General features: G+C 55.1%; 11 protein-coding genes across 11 annotated transcripts; 7 read left to right on the top strand and 4 right to left on the bottom strand.

The window, feature by feature from the left end:
- The first annotated feature begins 118 nt into the window (after positions 1 to 118).
- Positions 119 to 3221, top strand: ACRALDRAFT_1079185 (uncharacterized protein). The gene is made up of 3 exons (XM_071018872.1): positions 119 to 1533; positions 1597 to 2426; positions 2530 to 3221. Exons 1-3 carry the CDS (start codon positions 368 to 370, stop codon positions 2595 to 2597), a joined length of 2064 nt encoding a protein of 687 aa, XP_070878879.1. The 5' UTR covers positions 119 to 367; the 3' UTR covers positions 2598 to 3221.
- Positions 3222 to 5734: 2513 nt separating this feature from the next.
- On the top strand, positions 5735 to 7707 carry ACRALDRAFT_1067438 (uncharacterized protein; the record flags this gene model as incomplete). The annotated part of the gene is made up of 2 exons (XM_071017447.1): positions 5735 to 6200; positions 6269 to 7707. 2 exons carry the CDS (start codon positions 5735 to 5737, stop codon positions 7705 to 7707), a joined length of 1905 nt encoding a protein of 634 aa, XP_070878878.1.
- A 995-nt stretch (positions 7708 to 8702) lies between these two features.
- ACRALDRAFT_1054194 (uncharacterized protein) lies at positions 8703 to 9853 on the top strand (the record flags this gene model as incomplete). Its single annotated transcript, XM_071015811.1, has 2 exons — positions 8703 to 8722; positions 8788 to 9853. The coding sequence occupies 2 exons, from the start codon at positions 8703 to 8705 to the stop codon at positions 9851 to 9853; spliced, it is 1086 nt and encodes a 361-aa protein (XP_070878877.1).
- Positions 9854 to 10310: 457 nt separating this feature from the next.
- ACRALDRAFT_2095129 (uncharacterized protein) lies at positions 10311 to 12117 on the bottom strand (the record flags this gene model as incomplete). Its single annotated transcript, XM_071022709.1, has 3 exons — positions 10311 to 10722; positions 10814 to 11916; positions 12001 to 12117. Coding segments are annotated over 3 exons (1632 nt in total), but the record flags the coding sequence as incomplete, so codon positions are not given.
- Positions 12118 to 12295: 178 nt separating this feature from the next.
- ACRALDRAFT_206067 (uncharacterized protein) lies at positions 12296 to 13162 on the top strand (the record flags this gene model as incomplete). Its single annotated transcript, XM_071021930.1, has 4 exons — positions 12296 to 12354; positions 12409 to 12546; positions 12616 to 12703; positions 12773 to 13162. The coding sequence occupies 4 exons, from the start codon at positions 12296 to 12298 to the stop codon at positions 13160 to 13162; spliced, it is 675 nt and encodes a 224-aa protein (XP_070878875.1).
- ACRALDRAFT_1074028 (uncharacterized protein) lies at positions 13101 to 14836 on the bottom strand. Its single transcript, XM_071018188.1, has 4 exons — positions 14753 to 14836; positions 14634 to 14690; positions 14081 to 14561; positions 13101 to 13999 (listed from the first exon to the last, which is right to left on the bottom strand). The coding sequence occupies exons 1-4, from the start codon at positions 14781 to 14783 to the stop codon at positions 13366 to 13368; spliced, it is 1203 nt and encodes a 400-aa protein (XP_070878874.1). The 5' UTR covers positions 14784 to 14836; the 3' UTR covers positions 13101 to 13365.
- Positions 14837 to 15037: 201 nt separating this feature from the next.
- Positions 15038 to 16832, top strand: ACRALDRAFT_1079189 (uncharacterized protein). The gene is made up of 5 exons (XM_071018873.1): positions 15038 to 15546; positions 15632 to 15702; positions 15783 to 15867; positions 16036 to 16120; positions 16210 to 16832. The coding sequence occupies exons 1-5, from the start codon at positions 15454 to 15456 to the stop codon at positions 16386 to 16388; spliced, it is 513 nt and encodes a 170-aa protein (XP_070878873.1). The 5' UTR covers positions 15038 to 15453; the 3' UTR covers positions 16389 to 16832.
- A 142-nt stretch (positions 16833 to 16974) lies between these two features.
- ACRALDRAFT_206070 (uncharacterized protein) lies at positions 16975 to 18373 on the bottom strand (the record flags this gene model as incomplete). Its single annotated transcript, XM_071021931.1, has 14 exons — positions 16975 to 16987; positions 17056 to 17121; positions 17228 to 17333; positions 17399 to 17478; positions 17514 to 17582; positions 17662 to 17705; positions 17777 to 17795; positions 17822 to 17860; positions 17916 to 17954; positions 18041 to 18091; positions 18122 to 18225; positions 18262 to 18272; positions 18311 to 18326; positions 18353 to 18373. 14 exons carry the CDS (start codon positions 18371 to 18373, stop codon positions 16975 to 16977), a joined length of 678 nt encoding a protein of 225 aa, XP_070878872.1.
- Positions 18374 to 18821: 448 nt separating this feature from the next.
- On the top strand, positions 18822 to 20145 carry ACRALDRAFT_2038619 (uncharacterized protein; the record flags this gene model as incomplete). The annotated part of the gene is made up of 3 exons (XM_071020893.1): positions 18822 to 19343; positions 19424 to 19661; positions 19724 to 20145. 3 exons carry the CDS (start codon positions 18822 to 18824, stop codon positions 20143 to 20145), a joined length of 1182 nt encoding a protein of 393 aa, XP_070878871.1.
- A 496-nt stretch (positions 20146 to 20641) lies between these two features.
- On the bottom strand, positions 20642 to 21945 carry ACRALDRAFT_1074031 (uncharacterized protein). The gene is made up of 3 exons (XM_071018189.1): positions 21617 to 21945; positions 21285 to 21369; positions 20642 to 21173 (listed from the first exon to the last, which is right to left on the bottom strand). Exons 1-3 carry the CDS (start codon positions 21677 to 21679, stop codon positions 21109 to 21111), a joined length of 213 nt encoding a protein of 70 aa, XP_070878870.1. The 5' UTR covers positions 21680 to 21945; the 3' UTR covers positions 20642 to 21108.
- Positions 21946 to 22615: 670 nt separating this feature from the next.
- On the top strand, positions 22616 to 23038 carry ACRALDRAFT_206074 (uncharacterized protein; the record flags this gene model as incomplete). Its single annotated transcript, XM_071021935.1, has 1 exon — positions 22616 to 23038. One exon carries the CDS (start codon positions 22616 to 22618, stop codon positions 23036 to 23038), a length of 423 nt encoding a protein of 140 aa, XP_070878869.1.
- Between the last annotated feature and the right edge of the window lie 46 nt (positions 23039 to 23084).

Genomic DNA, 23084 nt, shown 5'->3' with positions numbered 1-23084 from the left:
TGGGTACATCGTCGGACCGCGGTGGGCATAGAATTCTGCCGACCCCAGCGTGCACTTCTCCCGCTGTCCATTGACTGACGGGCACCCGCACATCGTCGCTACTCCCCTCGTTTTTTACCCTCCGTGCATCCATCACCTGTGAATTAAGCCGACAACACCTTGCATATATACTTTTCACTTTCAAAATGTTCTGAGTGACTTGAACTCGATTTTCTGTTCTTCGTGGACAGACGGACCCCATTCTAGCGGCCATTTCTAAACGCCCTTCACACTTCCAACTCTGAGCCGAACATCAACCCCCCCTCGACCTCTTTTCCCTCTGCGACCCGACAAATATTCAAATCCCTTTGCTCTTCCAGGTTTCAATATGAAGTCGGCGAAACCCTCTCCGATGGAAGGCCCATCCGGCCGAAGATCCCAGCCCGTTCGACAGACAAGAACGAACCCGCCGCGTGTCTCTAACTTCCGAGGGTCACTCAACAGACGCGAACCTCTCGCCGGCGCCCCGGCGCCCGAACAACCCATCGAGATCTTCCCTGCTATAACACATTTTGCCGACGCGATAACCGCGTTACCAAAAGAACTCGTGCGACATTTTACCTTGCTCAAGGAGGTCGATGCTAAGCTCTTTGTCCCCGAGGCGGACCTCTTCCAACTTGTCGACGCGGCTATGAACGCGCCTCCTGCGCAACCGCAACCATCCAACAGAGGAGTCTCCCTTGGAGAATCTGGGACTGTGCCAATGAGCGCGCAGAATAACTCGAGCAGTGCTGGCCCCAGTAGCCTTGCGCACACTGGGCAATCTACCCGTGGCTCCCAGGCCCCCCCTACATCCGACCCGAACCATGACATTCGACGGCAACTATACCAGCAGACCGCCTACAAGATCCAAGAGATGCTCGGGTCGCTAGAAGAAAAGAATCACGTCATCTCGAGTGCCAACGACGCTCTACAGAAACAGCTGGCTCGCATCGATGAAGTCTGGCCGTACGTCGAGGGCGAGTTCAGCGAGGAGGCCAAGTGGGGCAGCACGACGCACTGGGCATATCCCGAGAACAGAGTTGGAAACAAAGCCGCCCATGCCGAACGGTCAAGACGTGAGGGTGCGGCTGCCATCTCCGCCGCTGCCCAAGCATTGGCCGAAGAGGCTGCCGCACGGACCGATACGAAGAAGCAGGCGGCACAGGCGAAGAGAAGCCACAAGACACCACACCAAGAGTCGGATTTTGACGATCCCAAGGCGGAACCCAGCAAGAAAGGCCCGGGCAAGGGGCGGAGGGCGGCCGAAGCTCCCGCGAATGTGGGATTAGGCATCACGGCTAACGGCACAGGCAACGCCAATCCCCCACAGCCCAAGCGGCGCAAGGTAGAGAAACCGACGCCAGACAATGCACTTCCCGAGCGAGCCATGGCCAGCGTCTTTGGGAGTGGCGCCTCCAAGGCAAAGACCTCCAGTCCCAGCGCCACTCCGGCGCCGGAAGCACCCAAGAAAAGAAAAGCGCTGCCCAGTGGCAGTGGGCAGTCGAAGAAGAGGTAAGCTCTAGGGTACGCAATCTATCATCTGCGGGATACTGACGCGAATTTTTTCTTTTCCAGACACGGCGCCGGTACTCAGTCACCTTCCCTCACATCGTCTCCTGTCATTGGCGTGTTACCCGACCCCAAGCTGCCTCGCGGTTCACCTGCGCCTGCTGTAAAGCCTGCAACAACTTCTCGGGCGAGGCAAAACTCCCTCCAATCCGTGGCAGACAACTCGAAAATTCGACCGTCTTCGTCTGCTTCCAATAAGCCAAACGGAGCCATGGCGGGCACACCAGAGCTAGCGGCCCCTCCGACGCGCGCGGCCAGCGCAGAGCAGAAGACAAGCAAGGATGCACCTGCGCCGGCGAAGCCGGAGCCCCCGGGGAAGGAACCAGGGCCGGCGGAAGCGGGCGCGTCCGCGACGTCGGGGGCGAAAAAGAAAGAAGCGCCAAAGGCCGAGGAGGAGGAGCGCAAGAGCGAGCCAGCGGCGCCGCCGGCCAGCACTCCGACGGTGACTAAGAGCGGGCGGGCGAGCAAACCGTCGACGCCGGCGCTGGCTACGTTCCACGAGGCGGCGGCGGCGGCGCGACCGAGGGCGGCCCGTAACACGGAGAGCAAGGACGCGGGCAAGAAGAAGAAGACGACGGCAGCATTGTCGTCGTCATCGTCCGCGAACGCGAACGTGAACTCGAACCAGCCGCCGGCGGGCAAGGCGGCGGGCGGGGTCGCAACGGGCAGCGTGCAGGGCGACGACGAGGAAGTGGAAATCGACGCGGATGAGCCGGTGTACTGCTACTGCAACAGCGTCAGCTACGGCGAGATGGTGGCGTGCGACGCGGAGGATTGCGAGCGCGAATGGTTCCATCTCGAGTGCGTGGGGCTCAAGGTTGCACCCAAGGGAAATGGTGAGTTTTCTTGCATTTTCTTTTTCATTTCCCTTTTCTCTCTTTTCTCCCGGTGTTTCCACGACACTTGGAGGTGAGGACTTTGGCTAATACGACATTGCAGCCAAATGGTATTGCGAGCCCTGCAAGAAGCGATTGGCGGCCAGCGGGAAAAAGGTTAACGGCCGGTGATATCATGTTTACGCCTTTGGTCGGACAAGAGATGAAGGCGCATTCCTTTTTGTTATCCCTTGCTCCTCATGGTGCTGCTTATCATATGAGCCTCGCGGACTTTTGTTGCTGTCAACGAGATCCCGTGTATACCTATACCCTCTTAACGACTGGGGAGTTTCGAGGCCTCCAGCGGAGGACTATCCTGTGCATTCATTCATGGTTGGCGTTGGTTGGGAGGGTTTGGGTAGTGGGCGACTGGTGTACTGGCATGTATGCATCGGCCATATCGTTGGCGGCATTTTGATACCTGGCGTTACTGTCATACGGTATTACATTGGCGGTGACAGGACGTCAAACGCCCCGGTGACGGGCCGACGGAAGGGGAAATCCTGGGCTTTCTTTGGGTCTCGAATATATCGAGTATTGTTTTATTGCGGCGGTTGACTCTGACGGTTCATGGCATGAAGGGACGGTATGTAGAAGCATGCAGCACCTGACCCAACATGGACATGATGAAACCATTGCTCCGTCGGTCTGCGCATACTGAGATGATGCTCTGTAGAGTTGGGAATTGAACGCGGTGGTCCCCATCCCTCTGAAGGTCCTGGAGTTTGCCAGGACAAGTGCGATGACAAGGTCCATTCTATCGTACTACCTCACTCAGTATGCAATTACGAAGTATCCCAGAGGAAGTCACGCCGACCGACAGCACAGCACAGGTATCCGAATGAGATCGGCTCGTGCGGGAGGGGCTGACGCTGGATAAGTGCACGTCAGGTGTGGGTGAATGAAGATCCGGGGTAATAAGGGCCACCGGGAGGAGGCCGAGGAGGAAACAAATAGGAAGAGGCTAAAGAGAAGCAAAGAAAACCAAAGAAGCTTAGCCAAGCCAGGGCCAGGGTTCATTTGATTCCATTTTCGACACTTATCCTCCCGGCCATCGTCCCGGCGCTTGGGATGCAATTGGAGGAGGGAACGTGAGGGAACTGTAGGTACAACGGTTGGTACGGCGTGGCATGAACAGCACGTGCGCAGATGGGTTGAGAGAGCGGCGCACGAAGCATGTGTATGTACTACAAAGTATGCAGTCGTGCGCCTGTGCTCTGTTCAAGTCGTGTGTTTCTATCAGCGGCGTACAAGGCCTTGGAAGGTGCTTTGAGGCCACCTATCTGGCCGGTATGTACGAAGTAGCTGTTTCTACTTTATACGTTACAAGTCCGGAGGTTCGGAAGGTGTACGGAACTATTCAACTCGTTGAGAACCATCGAAGACGTGTATAGAAAGTCGGTAACAATAGGGAAAGCAATGACTGAATATAGTCAGAACGTCGCTATTTCTTACTTGTTCTTTACATCTTTCTTTGCCCGTCGGTTCGAACAAAGCAATCCGATGGCGTCGTAAACCGAAGACAGCCGCAATATAGAGGACTTGCTCCATGTCTCCCGCTGGGTGGACATCTAGTCCTGTACTATGTCCGTTGTATGCATTGGCTCACGTGGTCCAAGTACTCTATATTGCACCACCTGATTGAAACACCGTCACATCTTTTGGTTAGGAGACGGAAGGAGAGAATGGAATCCCATAAATGAATTACGTAGGGTTGCATTGGGAGATTTATTGCACGACTTGTTATTTCATCCAGGGTCGCACTTTGTGCTGAGGGGATGAAAGCAAGACCCCGTTGCCGATGATTGAAATAGATCGGACACTTCGGGGTAATCAACTCGTGATATGGGATCTGTGGCTTGGGCCCAACGCCCCGATCTCACAAACTGCATGTCGGTCTGATGTCCAGAATACGACTGTATCCGTACGTACGAGTACACGGTACCGGTACGGGACGGAGTACCATTGCCCGACACTTCGGATTGGGCTGCGAATCACTGGGAATTGGACTGGACCCGGGATAGTGCGTCATAAAATCCACTGATGACATGATTGTCAGACCTCTCTTTTGTAGTGTACGTACGTTGTATTGCAAAAAGATTAGCAAACACCGTCCCTTGGGGCAATCCAAAGGCAAACATACAACTGTACACCAAACAACAACGCTACAATATACGATTGGGGCGAATAAGAAAAGTGAGTCCTCCAAATCATTTGGTTCCTGACAAGACGAAAAGTCAACCGAAAAGCGGCCCCTCTCTCTCGTTCTTGCCGTGGCCATGGGCCATTGCTATTGGAGGCTTGCTGGAGGGGCCCGTTCCCTTGTGACAGCTCAGGTGATCACTGCAAATTGGCCATCCATGGATTTTCATTACCCAATTCTTGCCAAAGAGAAACTCCATCGCCACGTCGTACCCCTCTGTTACCCTGGACTAAAATCCTGAGACCCAAGGCCGAGACTCTTAGCTAACGCGAGAATAGCAGCAGAAGTGCGCCTCTAGATCCGCATCCCACCACCCGATTAATACATACAACGTACATTCTCCAACACGACAAGCTCCAACACGATCCTTTCCAGAATTCCACATACAAGCTCGCAAAAGCTCGTCAGTCCTGATATCTCAATCAACCCGTCAACCCAATTTGCGCACATACGTACCTGGCATCCTCGACTTGCGCCTTTCTTCACCAACATTACCTCAGCGGTCCCCCGCCCCTTCTGTGTACATACATATTCGTAATATTGTGTGTTGGACCACCGAAACCAAATCCCCTTCACCCCCGCAGCTGATCTGGTCTTCTTACCTAACACTCTGCGGTCCCGGGCGAATCGAAGGCTCCTAAACGCTCGCGCGACCCCGCTTCTCAACCCTTGACCAACAAACGCTGTGCGTCGCGCAGCGTAACCATTGAGACACTATCCAACTGAACCCTGCTCTGCTCCCCAGCGCTCGCCAAACCCCTTGCTCTCGGGAGTCATCAAAACTCCTTTGCAAAGGCTTTGTTGATTCCCTCAGTGTGTGTTGCGTTGCGTTGTACTACCCCGGTCAGCCTGCCCCACTACTAAGTACACGACCTCGTCCCTACCTATCTACGTACACACCTCTCGGTAACTGCGCACTCCAGCGTGTCCGTCCGCCTCCCCTCCCCCCTGCAACCCATTTTCTCGTCCCAATCATATCATGAGCCCTACACCGTCCTCTCAGGTCCACGGGCCTTCGTCCACAGACCACAGTCCAACGATCCACTGCCCCGAACCCAGATACAAAATGGACTCCCCCGAGTTTGTCGACCGCTCGACCACCCCAGAGAAAAACGGACGTTCATCCTTCTCCTCCATCCGTGAAGATAGTTGTGGCCCTGCACAGGCCTTCACCTCGACTCCCGTCTCGTCCCTCCTACAGAATCCCGACAACGCCATCGCCATTCTCTCCGACGACTCGCCCGACCACACCCGCTCGCACTCGCCACTACAAGCCCCGGATATGACCACCGAGGTCCAGTTCGTCCCTCCCATCACGAGACCGAACAGTAAGCTCCAGGGCAACTGGTTCCCCGCCGATAATTTCCGAGGATGGAAGCAGATCAATGTCAAGGGCAAGACGGCCAGCCGGAGCTTCGGTGACCTCCAGGCGCTGCACATGGCCTGGAGCACCCCTCCGCCGCCGCGCAAGGGAAGGGACCGGACACCACCGGGCCAAGCGCCCATCGAGAAGCTACCCCTCGAGCTGCTAGGTATGTTCTACGTGGCGTGGCGTGATGCGTACTCTATCGACGCCAAACTGACGCGACCACGCATCTAGGCGCCATCATCGAGCTCCTGGTACTTGATGTTCCCCCTATCAACGGTATCACCCGCCGTAACATGGACCTCATGTCACTCCTCTTGACTTCGAGGACCATGCATGGGGCGACGCTGAATGCCTTGTACAGGAACATTACCATCCCCCACTCCAGGATCTTCCGCAAGTTCCTGACCAACATTGCCACCCATTCGGCTCTCGGCACCATCATTCGCCGCATCGACTTTAGCCACTTCAACAACGCCACGCTGTTCGAATCCGCCAGCCAGCGCAAGACCACCCAGAACTTGACGGCCGACACCCTTTTGCAGTGCCTCAACCTCACCCCTCACCTGCGCGAGTTCCTCGCCATGGAGCACATCGACGACGACCTGGGCCCGGAGGTCCTGAAGAAGCTCTTCATGGGCCTCCCCAGGCTACAGGCTCTCGATTTCGCCGGCTGCACGTCCTTTTCCTTCCGGACCTCCTTCACCTCTCTCCTCGACCTGCAGTGGCCCGACGCGCTCTCCATCACCCGCCTGTCGCTGCACAAGTGCCTCACCCTGCCGTCTTCCGTCTTTGACACCATCCTCCCTCGCCTCGCCCAAGTCACCCACCTGGACCTCGCCCAGACCCGGGTGACCGACAAGGCGCTGCAGTCGATCCCCCACACGGCGAGGCTTACCCACCTGAACCTCGCCAAATGCACCCTGCTGACGGCGCCCAACGTCATCAACTTCTTCGCCACGCACCCGGCCGTCAAGCACACCCTCGTGTACCTGAGCGTGGCGGCCGACGCGCGCAGCCACCAGCTCCTGGGCGAGGATGAGGTTTCGGCCCTCGTGCCGCTTCTTCCCGAGACACTCCGGTCGCTGAGCCTGAAGGGCAGCAAGATGTCCGAGTCGCACTTGAAGCTGCTCCGGCCCCTGACGAAGCATCTGGAGGAGCTTTCTGTGGGACGCAACATGGACGTTCTCACCGCGTCGCAATTGCTGTGTCCAGAGGAAAAGAGCGAGACGGAGGCCGCAGAAGGAGGGCAGCAGGGAGAGCAAGAGAAGGACCAGGAGAAACAAGCACAAGAACAGGAAGAAAAGGACGAGCGCCCCTCGACCCTGCGATTCCTGGATCTCTCGGATCTCTGGGGCAACGAGCTGGATCTCACGCACCTGTTCTCCAAGAAATGCTGCCTTCTCCAGGACGAGTCCCGGCCGCTCGAGGTGGTGGAAGTGTCCGAGTCGGCCTTCAAGAGCCTGTCGCGCAGCCTGACGCTGGAGCGCGTCGGATGGTCGCTGCAGGAAATCGGCAGCCGGTACTGGATGGTCCGGCTCGAAAAGGGCGACGACCGCGGCCACCGGTGGTGGAAGATGGGCGCCGACAACTGGGGCATGCGCAAGATCCCCGTGGCCCGCGCCGAGGTAGGCGGTATGTATGGATCTTTCATGTTTGGGCGAAAGCTTTGAGAACTTGCGATACCCTTGCTCGCTCCTTTTTTTTTTCTTATTATTTTGCTTCTATGGAACAATTGAGCGGCATGGGCAACGGCACAGCACAGCATAGCATTGGCCTACAGCACAGCGGGGTTCCGGACGTCACTTGGTCTTTCCTTTGCTACGTCGTCTTCACTTATTCATGCTATTTATGTTCCCGGAACTTATTTCGCTTGTTATTTCCCCGTCGTCTTGGCTGCTGGGCGTTTGGGAAAGTGGGGGAAAAGCTGTTTTATTATTTCTCTCATGGATGATTGATGGACAGTCCTCCCGTGGGCTGGTTGGGAAGCAAATCATAATGAGGACAGCCTCTGGGATGCAGTGGTGTTTTTATGGTCTCCTATGTCTCTTTCTCTTTTCTCTGTCTACCTTGATGAAAACAAAAAGATAAAAAAGGAATGGAAGGCTAAGATGATTCTATTCGTGTACTCTGAATATTTATTATTTAATGTCTGCCTCACAAGATGCTGTCTGCTGGATGAGCATGTTGTCTTGAGCTGTGCGGCTGATCTAGCGATAACGAGATGGACTCGAGTAGGATGCAATACTCGTACTGTTCCTGGGCTGTTAGACTAGGTCATTGTACATGTTGAATCTGTCTGTCAAGGTAAAATAGACGATCCATGGTCAGAATCTTTGTATTCGTATGTACTTTGTGCAAGTGTACCTAAGGTATCTTATTGTATGGATAGCCTAGGTACTCAGTACAATAGGAGACGATAAAGACAAATCACCAAGTTCCCCGCTGATGTCATTCACACACCCCTGTCTTCCCTTGACCCACTCCCTTCAGCCTCACCACAGCCTTGCGACGTCTCGTACTCAAACGCCACATTTCCTCTTCAACGATCGACTTCTTCCGGTCACCAACCTCGAATGTATGCCCTCCACCAAAGACTGTCGCCGAGGTACATCATAGGAGAACATTGACTTTGTCATCTTGACCCCCGGTGACCCTCTCGCCCATCATGGCGTTGACTTGGGCAAAGTGAGTCTTCTTCCCAAGCAAATCCCAATGACGATCAACGCCTCTAATCACGACTTGCTCTCCAGTATCCGCTCCCTCGCCATCTTCTTTGGGCCCATCCTCCTCCCCAAAGCTATAGGCTACTACAAGTCCCTCCGCGCCGCCCGCTCCCGCACCAACCTCCCCATCGTGCCCGTCCCCGCGCAAATCCAAAACGTCCTCGTCCTCCTCGCCTCAGCCGCCCTCTTCCTCCTCGTCCGCTCCACCCCGTTCTTCGCCCCCGAGAACGTCTTCCAAGCCACCCAGTCCCGCCTCCAGATCAACACCGACGTGCTCTTCAACCGCCTCCGCTCCCTCCGCCCGGACAACGTCCTGCTGCCCGACGACGAAGCCCTCCGCGCCAAGTTTGTCAACCTCGAATCCCGCCTCCTCTACTTCCAGTACGGCCCCGAAGCCCTCGCCGCCTGCCCCTTCTGCGCCTCCGACGAGCCCCGCTCCTACTTCTACTACGCCCTCCCCGCCCTCCTGGCCCCGCACGTGCTCAACCTCCTCCTCCTCGCCGCCGCCACCTCCCGCCTCGTCTCGGGCCACCACGGCCCCGCCTGGCGCCCGCGCGTCACCCTCGCCGCCGTCGGCCTGGCCCTGCTCGACGTCTACCTCCTGAGCGCCTACGACGCCCGCGCCAACGCCGCCGCCGTGCGCCTGTCCGAGCTCGATTTCTACTACTGGTCCGCCCGCGCCCTGCGCCTCGTCGCCCTCGCCGCCCTCGACGCTGGCCTCGCATTTGTCCTCTACCTCTCGTCCACGAACCGCGCCTTCTCCACCCTCGGCTCCTCCCCGCGGGCGCGCATCGATGCCCTGGCACGCGGTGTTACCCTGGCGCGCCGCCGCACCATGGCGCTGTTTTTCGTCCGCAACGCCACCGCTGGGGATGAAACGTTGAGGAGCCGCTCCGACGCCTGGTGGGGCCGCGAGTCTCGCTTCATGGCCGACGTCATGCGGGAGCCTGAGGTCATCGAGAGCGTGAATGATGCTATCGGTAACGGGCGCCTCAATCTCGAGAAGATGGAGGGAGAGGCTGAGGGATACGTTCGTGCGGCACTGCAGCCTGCGCAGAAGGGGAGCGAGGCGCCGGTGACGGTAGTGGGGTAGGATTGATTTGGTGACGAGCGAAAGAATGATAGACCTTGGAGGTTACTTAGAAGAAGCCTCTGCTACTCCCCGAGCATATGGAGGCCGCTGCTGTTTAGACATTATAGAGAACTCATCACGACACCCAGCCAAATCTTGTTACGCATATATAGCTCTCATGGATGAGATGTATTACACGATATCAGCTATTCCGCAACATGCACACTTACAGCCCCCATCAGTCATTCCATTTACTGGCCATGATGCATCTTCCACTACTTACTCTGAGCCGTATTCGTATACACACATACATTCCCAGATGAATCATAATCATTTCTTTTGACTTGACTCCCTTTCCTCGCCGCCCAGAAGACGTACAAGTTTCCAGCTACCAACGCCGGTACAATACATGGAAGCAGACGGGAACACACCCGCACAACTAAAAGAAGAACAAAAGACGTCCCATAGGCGAACAGGTCTAACCCCCTCTCGTCTCTGGTCTCGGCGCCGAACTAGCCGTGCTGGCCTTCCTCTCCGCCCCCCGACCGGGACCCTCGAGTTCCACAGGGCTCAGCGCTTCCTGGGCCTGGCGCTCGAGGAACCCCGTCCACAGCTCGGCCAGCGACTCCTTGTTGCCCGTGGAGACGGTGGAGGCCGTGTCGTTGAAAAAGTCGGCGCTCAGGGACGGCGTGCTGGGCGTGCGGTGGAAGGGGGAGGAGGGGATGCGCAGGCCCCCCGATGCCGAGGTGCCCGGGCGTGCCAGACCGGCCTTCTCGCGCTGCTCGTCCGTCCAGTCCAGGTAGCCAGCCATGACCTGGAGGATCTGGAAGCGCTTGGGGTCGGAGCGGTCGAGGGTGAGGAAGTGGAGGAGGTGGTTCGTGACGATTTGTCTGTAGGGGAAAGAAAGAAGGCAGAACGTCAGTATAAGGTGCGCAAAGGAACTCCGCAGCTTCGCCATAAACGTATAAGGAAACACCTTACCTGTCCACGTTGTCCTCCGGCTTCGTCTTCTTCAAGTACCGCAGTGCCTTGGTAAGATGGTCATTGAGCACGATCGCCTCGTGCCGTAGTTTCCCGATGAGCAGGTTCTTCTCCTTCACCTCCTTCTCGAACGGCGCCGTCCGCTCCAGCTCCTTGGTGAGCTTCTCCCTCGCCGCCTCGGCCTCGGCGGCCCTCGCGTCGGCTTCCTGCACCAGCGTTTTGAGGGCGCCGATCTGCTCCTCGGACGTTTCGACCACGTCGCGCAGCTCCCTCTTCCTGGCCTCCTGGATCTCGCCGAGCGCCTTTTGCAGGCTGTCGACCGACCTGGACTGGCTGTCCCGCTCGGCGGCCGCATCCTCGTAGGCCTCGCGCAGGGCCGCCAGCTGCTCCTCCAGGTCCGACACCTTCTCCGCCAGGCTCTCTTTGACGGAGCGCTCCTCCATGGCGATTACCTCCCACTCGCCCATCGCGTTGGTGGTCGTCTCCACCTCCTCTTTGAGGCGGGACACCAGCTTGGCGAGCTCGTCCCGTTCCTTGACCCAATTCTGCTGCGAGAGGTTGCTGCGGCTCCGGAGGCTGGTCGCCTCCCTCGACGCGTCCTGCAGTTCCTCCTTGAGCCTGGCCATCTCGTCCTCGTGCGCCTTGGTGCTGTTTTGGAGCTGTTCGTTTTGCGATTCCAACTCGTCGATGCGCTCCTTCGCCTCTTCCAGCTCGGCACGATCGCGCTTTAACCGGTCACCGAGTGTCGTTTTCAGTTGGTTCACTCGCTCGAGGAGGCCTTGGTATTGTTCTTCCGCCTCCTCTTTTGCCGAGTTGGCCTCCTCGAGCTCCGTCTTCAATTTCTCGACCGTTTCGTTTGGCGATCCCCGAATGCTTTCCAGTTGTTCCCTGAGCTGCTTTACCTCGGCCTTTAGCTCCTCCCTCTCCCTGGTGAGCGCGTCGAGTTTGGCGGTGGTCTCCGGGCTGGGCCCTGTGTCGTCGTCTGCAGCAGTGTCTATTGGCGGGTTGGCACGGCCGTTGTCGTCTTGTGGCTCTTCGTGGCCGTTTAGTGTGATGTCGACATCGTCTTCTTCGTCCTGATCGACCGGTGCATCTGCTGTCGACTGTGAATGGGCCATGGTGTCAGGATTCTGTTGCTTCTGGTCAATATTCCCAGCATCGGTTGGATTCTTAGGTCGTACCTGCACCGAGTCGCCTGGCTCCGCATCTTCCTCCTCCTTTCCATGCTGGTCTGTCCCTTTGTCCGTATCTATTTGTTCCTTGGCCTTATTTGCGTTCTTCTTTTTCTTGTTGCTCTTCTTCTTGCCTGTATACCACAGCGGTTAGCCGTAGTCGTGGGGTACAGTCAACTTTGTGACCTCGGTGGCCTATTCACGAACCTGAAGAAGATGCTTGAACCGGATCGGTACGTGGAGCTGCTGTCGACATGTTGGGCAGCAGAAAGCCCCATTTGGGAGCGCAATCGAGGAGGTCGTGGTCGTGATGCGGCGAAGGGACCAAAGGTACTTGTACGGAGTTGGTTACGTGGAAGATGTATCGCCGTCCGTAACCGCGCTGCCCTTCCCCTGCCTTAAAATGAACACTTAGTCATCAAGTGCTTTGGAAGTACCAAAGGTATGTAAAACGACAAATTCCTGTCTTAACGATTCGTACGCCGTTGAGAAACACAGATACATGGACAAATATTTGTCTTGCCTTGAAGACAAGACATCGAGAGATGATTTTCGATTTTCGTAGGTCTGTGAAGCGGTAGGCCAAGCGTTGAGGCGTCTATTCTTTTGGCTTCCACCCAACTCAACCAGACGGTCATTTCCTTCCTCCAAGCAACGCTTACGTCGGCTCCGACATCGAATACGAGCTTCGGACCTTTTCGATGAGCAGCTCTCCAAAGTCGCCTGGCCACTTATTGGCGTATATGGCTAGACCTTGTCAACGCTAATACCGTCCCGGCGTTGACAGTTACATCAACACCCGGCCTGGAGTATATACCCCATGGGAAACGCTCTACGAGACATGAAAGCCGGATATGCCACGGAAACCTACACCGTCAAGCTAATGTACTGTGGCCGGATATTCTCATCGATCGCCGCTCGAGCCAAGCATACCGGTGATATGGTATGGTGTCCTTCTGGGTGGTTCATAGACTTACTTGAGGTACCTACGGGGTACCTGAGTAAGCACGGGCCACGGAGAGCACGTGATGAGATTCCCAAATTTCAAATCATATCCATCCTCACCACCACGCATTTCTTCTCGTTTTCCTCTTTCTCTTCTTCATACATATTCATCTTCGCCAACTTTGCAATTGAACAAGATTCATTCCCGTTATCTTTTTCGCAATGGAGGTGAAAGTAGAACAACAGTCGCCCTTTATAATCCTGATGCTTTCCTACAACTTGACGGATGCATCGGGTTCGCTATGAGCGTACAGAATTTCCCGGGGTTTTAGCTTCTCATGTCGAAACAATGTGAATAAAAGAACAGAAAAAATCACATGATAACATATCCCATCCTGAACTCCATGCCTTGACACAGCATAAAATACGCGTCCGTCAAGCCTTGACCTTCTTTACCTTTTTTGCCTTAACCTTCTTCACCTCCTTCTTCACCTTGGGGGCTTTGGAGTCCGCCGCCGGTGCCTCTGCATCCTTCTCGGGCTCGTTGGCCTTAGCAGATGGGGCCTTGGCCTCCTCGATCGCCTCTGGTTTTCCGCCCTCGCCCTCTTCGACCGTCTTTTGCTCTGTCCCCTCCACAGCCGCTGGCGGCGCCGGCGGCGCCTTGAGCTGTGACGGGGCAAACTCGTAACCCAGGTCCTTCAGCTTCGCGGCGCGCTTCGCCCGCCTCTTCTCTTCCCTGGAGATCCTGTTCTCCCACCCCGCCTCCGTCAAGGGACGGGCGAGCTTCTTGCCCTCAATCTTGCTCCACGGGGTCTTCTTGAACCTCCGGTTCGCCCCCTTCCACACGTCCTCGTGCAGCTGGTCCCGGGGTACCGTCTTGACCTTGAGAATGTGATTGTAGAGTAGATACCCATCCATCGTCTTGGCCGCGATGATGCTGGTAGATTCCTCCGCGAACTCGATGAAGGCAAAGTGCTTGGAGGCTCCCGTGCGCTTGTTCCGCGCCATCCTGAGCCGCGTCACGGGCCCAAACTGGCTGAAGTACGACTTGAGAGCATGCTCGTAGAAACTGCGAGGCGCGCGTTAGCATGGGATGGCTTCGACGGACACGGGGGAGTAGGCTGTGCTAGGCATGGGGAATGGGACGTACCCATGAGGTATGCGGCCGACGTAGATGACACCCGGCTCTTCTTTCGTGCCCTTCTTCGCGGCCAGTGCCTTTTTGTCCTTCTTCGACAGCTTCGGGATCTTGCCGACCTCCTGACCGGGCTGGTAAGAGGATCCGTCGCCCGCACGACCGTCTTCGCCGTCATCGGGGTCCAAGCCTGCGGCTAGGGCCTGGATGTCCTCGTCGATTTCTTCTTCGGAATCCGAGCCGTCGTCCGCGGGCAGCAAGGCAATCTCTGCCTCCTCGGCCTCGGCCTCGGCCTCGACCTCGACTTCCTTGGGCGCAACATCCTCGGCCTTTGATTTCTTTGTCCCCTTCTTGCTCTTCTTCTCTTTCACGGGTGTGGGGGTCGTCTCAGTTTCGGCGGCGTCGGTGACGGGCTTCTTGGACTTCGACTTGGACTTGCTGGTAACCTCGGTGGCCTTTTGTTTCTTTACCGCGATGGGTGAGGCTTCCTCAGGAGCTGGAGAATCGTCAAACGTCAGTTCGAGTCAGATGGTTGAAGGCTGAGAGCCCGCGTGGGGAAGAAACCAACCTTTGCGCTTCGCGGCCTTGTCCATTTTCTTGACGGCAGGGGCCTCGGCCGCTTTCGCTAAAGAATAAAGTCAGTACAGGGTGTCCAAACAATGCGGTGTCTTTGACTGGAATACGTACAATTCGATCTTTTTCTCAGTACGGGCGCCATGTTTGCAATGATAAGACCGGAATAAAATTGGCCTGTACACGATGGTGGGTGGTATGTGGCTGGCTTATCGACGGGAAAAATTTCCAGTTTTCTGCCGGAGAGCGCCCTGGCAATTGACCAGTCTGGGATGGCGGTGAGAGAGAGGACCCCGCTAACGCATAGCTCTGAGGCGCTGTATCCGCACACTGTAGCGCCCTGTGTTTCCTGGCTGCTGGTAGCGCGTGAATGCACATTACAGTACCAATACCATTTCACGACATGGCAGCTCAGTGAAGCTTCAGCAAAACGAACCTACAACATACCTCAACCTCACCCATCCGCTTTAACGCTGGTGATATTTGATGCAAGGACTTGGCCTCGTAACTTGTGCGATTCTTAGAGTTCCGAGTACTTTCAGTTCTTTCACCCACGCATACTGTCCGGCATACTGTTCAAAGCCTGTAATAGTGTGTTCCCCCTTACAAAGGAGGTTGGGAGCTTGTATACTCTTGTGCCGTACGTTGTAGGTGCAACCTTGGGTGGAAAAAACGCGCCGCAGGGTGTTCACTCTAGGCTTCCATCGGGCCCAGGTCGATTGCCCATCCACGGGCTAACCGAGAGGTGGCCGTCGATTAGTGAGTTCTCAACGATCTCGGGCGTTCACCAACAAGTCTGTCCACTCGCATCGACCATGGCTACCGGCGGCAAGAATTTGACGCACGATGAGATATGGGATGACTCGGCTCTCATCGAATCGTGGAATGAGGCTTTGGTTGAGTACAAGGTGTGTGATTCGCAATGTCCAGATAATAAACCTTCAGGAAACTCATCCCTACATGGCGTATGCTCCGACTAACCCATGATGGCAGAAATATCATAGTATTCATGCAAAAGGCGGCCGCCTCGAAGACCTCGAGGCGGAGCAATTGACTGAAGACCAGTATGTGCTGTGCCCTCTGTCCCCTGCCACCTAGGTCTGTCGGGACCGCCTAGGCTGAAGCACGTCGATGTCGTCTTTAGAACCCGGATGGAAGGCGTGGTGGAAACACAGTCTGAAGATCCTCACCCCGGAAGCAGGCAACAGGCGCAGGATAGCGCCGCTGCAGTACGTGCTTGTCTCTCTCGTTTAACCCCGTCGTTTCCCCCTTTCTTCCCCCCATCACTTCGCAATACTATCCCGGCAGATGATGGGCAGAGCATATCATCGTCTTCGACTTACTCGGGAGAAAAGATATTGGCCCTCACTCACATGTCCTGATGATGTCCTCTCTAGGTTCTCTCGGAAACTACGCCCGCGACACCGGCAGAGTCAGGCCAGGAGGCACCGATAGTGCCGCCTCAGGCAATCCTCGGGACTGGTACGTACCGTACAGTGAAGGAGCTCTTTTCCAAGGTCCCCAATTTCTTGAACATTCGTCAACTAACGGAAGTGGTGGGATGTGAACAGTGCGCGACGAAGGGCTGAAGAGACTGTTGATGTCGTGGTACTACGCGGGATACTACACAGGGTTATATGAAGGTCAGCAGCAGCAGCAGCAGCAGCCACCGCAACAACAAGAACGGCAGCAGACGACGGCCACGACGACGCCATCCAGGCAAGAAGGACAAGAACCAGGTCACCAGTAAGCGGAAATGGTTCACGATGCCTCGGCGAGGCTGTGCATTTATGGGTCCGAGTGCAGGCTTCCATACGCAAGTCTATTAAATATAGCACTCTCACCATCAGGACACATGCGACACAAGGTGTTCCACGAGATACGGCACTTGAACCAACCTTGTCAGGGTCCAGTGATGGCATGTGCCAAGGTGTGTCAAGCAAACCTTGGGCAAAAGGGTGAATAGAAATGAACCACGGCCGGGACAGGGGAAGGGGGTTGGGAGTGCGAGGCTCGAACAGGACAAGGTGATCAGAAGTATTGTTGATCTCGACTCATATCCGTGGCGATTATTCTTATCATTGCATATTTCTCCAGGAAGCGTATTTGCCGGTGAGCCAGAGTGATGGATTCATATGGTGGGGGTTGAGTAACCCGTTTCGTTTCAATGCCATCCCGCCGCTGTCCGTCAGGCTGTGGCCCTTTTCGTCGTCTGAACTTGGTGTGTCTTCCGGGAGATCCGTTATAATCCCATTCATGCACAAGCTGGGAGAACATGGGGTCCAATTTAGAGGAGAAAGAAAGAGGAAAGAACGTGTGACGACGATGCAATGCCATCAATACGATCGACTTCACAATAGGTAATCATTGGATTCTAGGTGCATCGGTTTTAAGGCGCTCAATGCCAGGCATGCAACGGACCTCGCTCGGCACGTCCAGTTGAATCCATGCGGATATCACTGGGAACGTATGAGTTGGGGATCCTCATTGATGATTTGGTCATTGCAGACACTGTACATACATAAGAACATATATTACCACTAGGTATATAACCCCCTAGCTATGTGCCATCTAGAAGGGACGAAGGACGGCTCGAGAGGGGGTGAAGATGTGGTTCTACGGGTAGCTATGAAGATGGCAAATAGGGGGTTGGTCACTTCGATTGATGGAGTAGACATACAACGTACGTTGTACGCTCACAGAGTTGAGAAAACCCCTAGAAAAGACAAACAGCGTTACATGTACGTCGAAAAACCAAACGAGATGCAAAACTGGAAAGAGGCCTCGCCAGAGTCGTGAACATGGACCGTTTCAGAATACACCTGGGACGTTTGAGGTTGCTCGAGGTCCCTGAATTGTCACCTAGAATTCTGACCAATTACAGGGCAAAGCGGAAGGAAAGCCGAACGCTGGGTCGCGATTGATTGGTACGTACTCGGCCGTACTCCGTCCATGGATGCAACCCACCCTAACTGCAACCTCTGCGCTGAAGAACCTAGGCCTTAGTTACGGCAACTAAGAACAATGGGGGGTCAGGAGACGAGATGTCGAGGCTAGAACGGGCTGACTAGTTCGACACGTAATGAAAACGCAGCGTTTTAAGGTTAGGCTTAGCGGGGGGCCCGAGCGAGGGATGACGGTCAGGGTCGCAGCTTCCCTTTTTGTTGTTTTGGTGGTCAGGACAATAGGATCAATAGGATGGGTACTTGGGTACTTTGTATTCTTGGATGATTCACGACATGTCTCTCCATGACGGCAAGTAAATCTCCCAACTCACTCGACGACCTCCTCTTCACACTTCTTGTCGTTGGAGTTGCTCTGCAAAGGCGTTCATGTCCTCAATCTTCTATCATTCCAATAATGCGGCCCTTATCTGATTATGGCCTATTCGAGCGAGTGCACAGATGCGGTCTGTGCGGATGCCTACAACGTAAGCAGGGGTCGTCGGCGAGGCTCAAACAACACTTGAGACAAATCTGCCACGATGAACCGTCAATCCCCCCAGAATCCCCCTGGCCCAGCCATTGCCGAGTTTCCAGTCCCAGTCTATCGATGTCTGCGCTCTGCATACCATGCTTGGCCTCGACCTAGGCCGGGGATGGATTGAGGGACCCATTCAACACCCATCCGGACGCTCATGATCCCGAGAGGCATCCCCCGGTTAACCCTCACCCTGCTCGCCCTGAGTCTACCGAGTATGGACGTGCCGTGTACAACCCTGGCAGATCGAAACATCTTGTCGTGTTTCGCGACCGAGCCCTCCTAGCTCGGGATCACAGGTAGCATCGATCCAGTCCTCGCCCCCCTGCCACCCCAAGCCTGGACTTGTATCCGTAACCGAAGATGATTCTCATGCGCCCTCAATATAAGCGCCTCCCCTCCCGTCCGACTTCAAACCCTCTTCTCTTTCTCTCTTCATCCCCTTCCCTCTCTTCAGTTGTCCAGTCTCGTGTTCGTTCATTGTGTGTGGACTTTCATTTCCTCTTCTTTTTCTTTATCTTCCATTCTTCACGAGCAGGCTCTCGCCGGTTTATCACTATCCAGGAACGCATCATCTCATTCTTCATATCCTTTTCCCTTCTAATCGCAACAGCTTCCCGAGGAAGTTCTTCAACGAGTTGACCCGAGAGTTCCGCGCATTTTCCTTTCGATACCAAGCCGTAATTCATACTCAACCGACAAGATGAAGTGGTCTGCCGCCATCACCCTCTCGGCCGCCGCCTTGAGCTCCGCCAAGGCGGTCCGCAACACCTATCCCAAGGCTCGGAGCTTGCACGAGGCTCCCCCGCATGTTCAGCTCAATCCTCACCTGGCAGATCTTCCCCACGGCATGAAGGGCCATGGCATCACCCCGGATTCCGATAACCACGTTGTCGTCATCTGGGTCAACCCTGGCGGACATGCCGAGACCACCACCATCAACCAAAAGATCACGGTCACGGAGACTGTCGTTGTGGGCGGCCATACGCCGCCTCCCGAAGCCCATGTCCCGGTACACCCTCCCGTCGAGCACCCGCCTGTCGAACACCCGCCTGTTGAGCATCCTCCCGTCGAGCATCCCCCCATGGAGCACCCTCCCGTCGAGCATCCCCCTATGGAGCACCCTCCTGTCGAGCATCCTCCTATGGAACACCCCGTGGGTGGCACACCCACGCATCCCGGCGAGGTCACCCAGGTCGTCCCCGGTGCCGGCGCGACTCACAGTGTAAGTAGTGAATGGAGACGAGAAGGCGCGCAAGAACGCTGCAAGTGGAACCAAACAATGCTAACGTACGCCTTATCCAGGTCGATGTTGGCGGTCCCGCTGGCCTAGTCTACCATCCCGAGAGCATCAATGCCAAGGTCGGTGACATGGTCATCTTCACCTTCTTCGCCGCCAACCACACCGCCACCCAGTCGACTTTCGACAAACCTTGCGAGCCCCTCGCCGGTGGTATGGACTCGGGCTTCATCCCCAACCCGGACAACACCATCGACCCTCCTCCTCAGGTCGCCATGCAGGTTATGGTCGATAACCCTCTCTGTAAGTATTGGATCATATGTTTCCCTCTTTACAGTCCCTTCTCTAACGACTTCTCTCTCCAGGGTTCTACTGTGCTCAGGGACCCCATTGCGCCAAGGGCATGGTCTTCTCCATCAACCCCACCGCTGAGCGGACGCACGCCATGTTCCAGTCCATTGCCATCGCGGGCGGAGACGGCGATGCTGCCCCCATCACTGGTGGCGACCCTCCCCCGGTCGAGGAGCAGCCCCCCACCGAGTCTGCCCCCCTGCCTCCCATCGACTCGCTTCCCCCTGTCGACGGTGGTGACGACGTTGTCCTTCCTCCCAGCGGCGGCGGCGGTGTTCAGGAGGGCATCGGCCAGATCGATGGCAACGGCGCTTGCGTCTGCAGCGTCCAGTGCGACATGGGCGCGTTCCCCAACCTCGAGCAGCAAGGCATCGGTGCCGTTGGCGGCATTGGCGGTTCCATGCCTATGGGCCAGCGCGTCCGCAAGAGGTGGTAAGCAGTTGCGCCACGTGATCCGGAGTCCAGCCTTTCTGCACACCCGAGCAAAAGGTTATAAAAGGGGGTTGCCAATAAGATACCATGGGGATTTCTTTTCTCAGTTGTGAGATTTTCGGAATGGATCAAAGGGGGCGAGGGCCAATGGCGGGGGGTCTGGGAACTGTTTTCTTTTTTCACTTTTCTCTGTATGACCACTTCATGTCCGACCCTGGAAGGGCGGGCCCCGGGAGCAAGAGGGAGCTTCAAGGGATTGGAGAGGCTTTGAGTGCGCACCATCGAGTGTATGACTGGTTCGTACCTTTTCCTGGATATTGACCGACTTAATTTCAACATATTTACCATTTTCCACAAATAAAAGGGGTAGAATAACTGGTGGCGATGCATATGTGAAGACCTGAAGTGACTGTCATGTGTCCTCGATTGCTGGGCTGGCCCAAGCCAATAATTTGACAGTAAGATGAAACAACACGATAATGGCATCTCAATCGTTCCAGCCCCAGTATGGCAACTTGTTCTTATCTGGTACATAAGCTTACATATGAGGTCAAACCTCGACATATCCAAGTCTTGATGTCGCATTTCGGAAGTAAGAACAACAACAATAAGAACAACAGTATACAAGAGAAGATGACAACCATAAAATCAAAGCTTTCATCTAGCTATCGTGTCTGCAGGGAAGCTACAAGCAACGGAGGTGGCGACTTGGTGCAGTGTAGTCAGAACTCTCCCCGGCCGTGTAACCTTATCCCATCATCCTCATCCTCGTGATGTTTTCGTGTATCGTGACTGATGCTCTAAGCCAAATCGACTGAAAGAAACCGACAATCCGCCCAACAAAGAACCACCTGTGTAGCCAGGTATGCAAGTCGTCGAAGAAGTACAAAAGTGCGACACGCTCGCTGCGTCTTTCTTTTCCGAGCCGGCAATGCTCGAACTCGGGGGAGGGAAAAGGGGGGGCCACTTATTTCTTCTTGCCCTTGGCCTCCTTCGTCGGCTTTGCCTCGCCGGCTGCCTTGCGGGCCTCCGCTACCCGGTGACAGGCGTGTTAGCGGAGATTAGTGCATGGAGGGTAGTTTACCTGAGAACAGAGAGGGGGAGATATGAGGCAGATGTAACGAAGGGCAGGAGAAGACTCACCGGCAGCCTGCTTCTGCCTCATGATATCGGCAGCCGACTCACGCGCGCGCTGGAGTTCCGTGCCTGTCATGTTGTGGCCTGTCTTCTACAGCACGGGGGGAAAAAATCAACGTTAGTCATAGTTGCTTACTTCCTGTCGAATGGTTCAAGTCTGGCTTTTCTCTTGCGCCTGGAAGAGAATAAGAAGAGTGATAAATATACGACGGCGACAATACGTGCGCCAACGGTAATATCTCGCTAGCGGATGAAGGCGCACCAGTGCGACAACCATTCACTCCCACACACCCAGAACATAGATAACCCAACCCAAGGAGACACGAATAAACACATACCATAGCAGCCAACTTCTTCTGAGCAGCCTCACGAGCCCTCTCGCGCTGGTTGCCACGAGCCATCCTGACAGCGATAAGAGTTTTGACTAAGAGAAGTGGCTAATGTCCGATGTCGAATCGGGAAGAATAAAAAGGCGGGCGGGGTGGACCGGGACGACAGACGGTTTAGACGACTTCCGTGGACCTTTCTTTTGTTTTGTTTAACGGATAAAATAAAAGAAAATGCAGTTTTATGGCAGCAGTTTTGGGCTTATCGTGGCTTCAGTTCGAAGAGAAAGGAAGGGGGCGGAATAAATGCTACCGAGCAAAAACGTGGTCCCGAGTAAACTACGAAATACTCCGTAACAGTCGCGGCGTGTGGCTTTATATGAAGCTATTTGCGGAAAGCCTTCCCTTATCCCGACCCCACAAAGGGGACAGTCGTCGTCTATTGGTGGTTGGTCAGTGCCGCCACAGACTTTACCTCGTCAGCCAATGGGTGCTTAACGTACAACTTGAGCCCAGGCTCGCTGGCCTCAGTTGGAGAGACTTACGTACCACCAAAGCCATCCATCACCCAATGGCATTACATACTCCAAAATTGCAACCATTTCACCCGCAAAAACGACAAAAAGAGACAGGAACCGTAACCGTACGGAGTACAGATGCAACTGGGATTAGACGTTTCCTAGAAACACTGACTGAGAGCCATATGGCAAGCAACTATCTTCCCAAACCACCATCAAAGCCAACGGCACGCCACCATACAAGAAAGCCCCAAGACTCGAAGTTGTCTAAGAACAGTCCCGGAACCACTGTCTCCTTCCCATCATAGTCGTCACCCCACTGAAAAAAAGAAGAAAGAACAAAGAAGAAACCCAAGGCCCGAAACTAAGAAGAAAAATCAACAAAAGAGCATCAAGTAAAAAACAGAGCAGAGAAAAGAAGCGGGCAAAGGGGAAACTAGCAAAACAAGGGGCTAGAAAACCTCTATGGCAATGACCATCTGGCTGTGTGGAAATGCGACCCAAAGTACACGTCCTCTGTGCTCAATCTCCAAAGCAATCCTCGCACACCATTTGCCATCTCCTCCTCGATATCTGTAGCGCTGTAGTGTACAACAAAGCAGCTCTTTTTTTGTCTCTTTTTCTTTTCTATCATTTTTTTTTTGATTTTTTGATTTTCATTTTGGACATTCTGTCGCCTGAACTGCAAAGTAATGATGCGAAATGGTTCCGGTGTGGTATGGCGTCGTCCACCATCGTACTCCTGAAATCGACAGCGAGAAAGGAAATATCATCAAGTCGTGGCAAGCGTCGTCGTCACCATGCTAGAATGAAGAGAGGTCGAGACCATCAAGCACATGTCGCCTTTTTACCTGGAACCCCATCGTCATTCAAAGCCATGCCGCATATCGTACCAGTATCGGGAAGAGGTGGGTGACATATTGACGCAAGATTGGGGGGACAGTGGTATATCGGGTTTAGTG

The sequence above is a fragment of the Sodiomyces alcalophilus genome (assembly GCF_042370955.1).
Source record: "Sodiomyces alcalophilus JCM 7366 unplaced genomic scaffold ACRALscaffold_1, whole genome shotgun sequence".
In the NCBI taxonomy this organism is placed as follows: domain Eukaryota; kingdom Fungi; phylum Ascomycota; class Sordariomycetes; order Glomerellales; family Plectosphaerellaceae; genus Sodiomyces; species Sodiomyces alcalophilus.
This window is presented reverse-complemented; position numbering and strand designations above follow the sequence as displayed.

What these genes read in the sequence shown, in the direction of transcription:
- ACRALDRAFT_1079185 (XM_071018872.1), top strand. Translation starts at nt 368, where the DNA reads ATGAAGTCGGCGAAACCCTCTCCGATGGAAGGCCCATCCGGCCGAAGA. An exon ending in AGTGGGCAGTCGAAGAAGAG is followed by an intron (nt 1,534 to 1,596) that starts GTAAGCTCTAGG and finishes TTTCTTTTCCAG; the next exon opens with ACACGGCGCCGGTACTCAGT. An exon ending in GGTTGCACCCAAGGGAAATG is followed by an intron (nt 2,427 to 2,529) that starts GTGAGTTTTCTT and finishes ACGACATTGCAG; the next exon opens with CCAAATGGTATTGCGAGCCC.
- ACRALDRAFT_1074028 (XM_071018188.1), bottom strand. Translation starts at nt 14,783, where the DNA reads ATGGCGCCCGTACTGAGAAAAAGATCGAATT. An exon ending in CAAGGCCGCGAAGCGCAAAG is followed by an intron (nt 14,562 to 14,633) that starts GTTGGTTTCTTC and finishes ACGATTCTCCAG; the next exon opens with CTCCTGAGGAAGCCTCACCC. An exon ending in GTCGGCCGCATACCTCATGG is followed by an intron (nt 14,000 to 14,080) that starts GTACGTCCCATT and finishes CGCGCCTCGCAG; the next exon opens with TTTCTACGAGCATGCTCTCA.
- ACRALDRAFT_1079189 (XM_071018873.1), top strand. Translation starts at nt 15,454, where the DNA reads ATGGCTACCGGCGGCAAGAATTTGACGCACGATGAGATATGGGATGAC. An exon ending in AGGCTTTGGTTGAGTACAAG is followed by an intron (nt 15,547 to 15,631) that starts GTGTGTGATTCG and finishes CCATGATGGCAG; the next exon opens with AAATATCATAGTATTCATGC. An exon ending in CGCAGGATAGCGCCGCTGCA is followed by an intron (nt 15,868 to 16,035) that starts GTACGTGCTTGT and finishes TGTCCTCTCTAG; the next exon opens with GTTCTCTCGGAAACTACGCC.
- ACRALDRAFT_1074031 (XM_071018189.1), bottom strand. Translation starts at nt 21,679, where the DNA reads ATGGCTCGTGGCAACCAGCGCGAGAGGGCTCGTGAGGCTGCTCAGAAG. An exon ending in AGAAGAAGTTGGCTGCTATG is followed by an intron (nt 21,370 to 21,616) that starts GTATGTGTTTAT and finishes CCCGTGCTGTAG; the next exon opens with AAGACAGGCCACAACATGAC. An exon ending in GAGGCAGAAGCAGGCTGCCG is followed by an intron (nt 21,174 to 21,284) that starts GTGAGTCTTCTC and finishes GTCACCGGGTAG; the next exon opens with CGGAGGCCCGCAAGGCAGCC.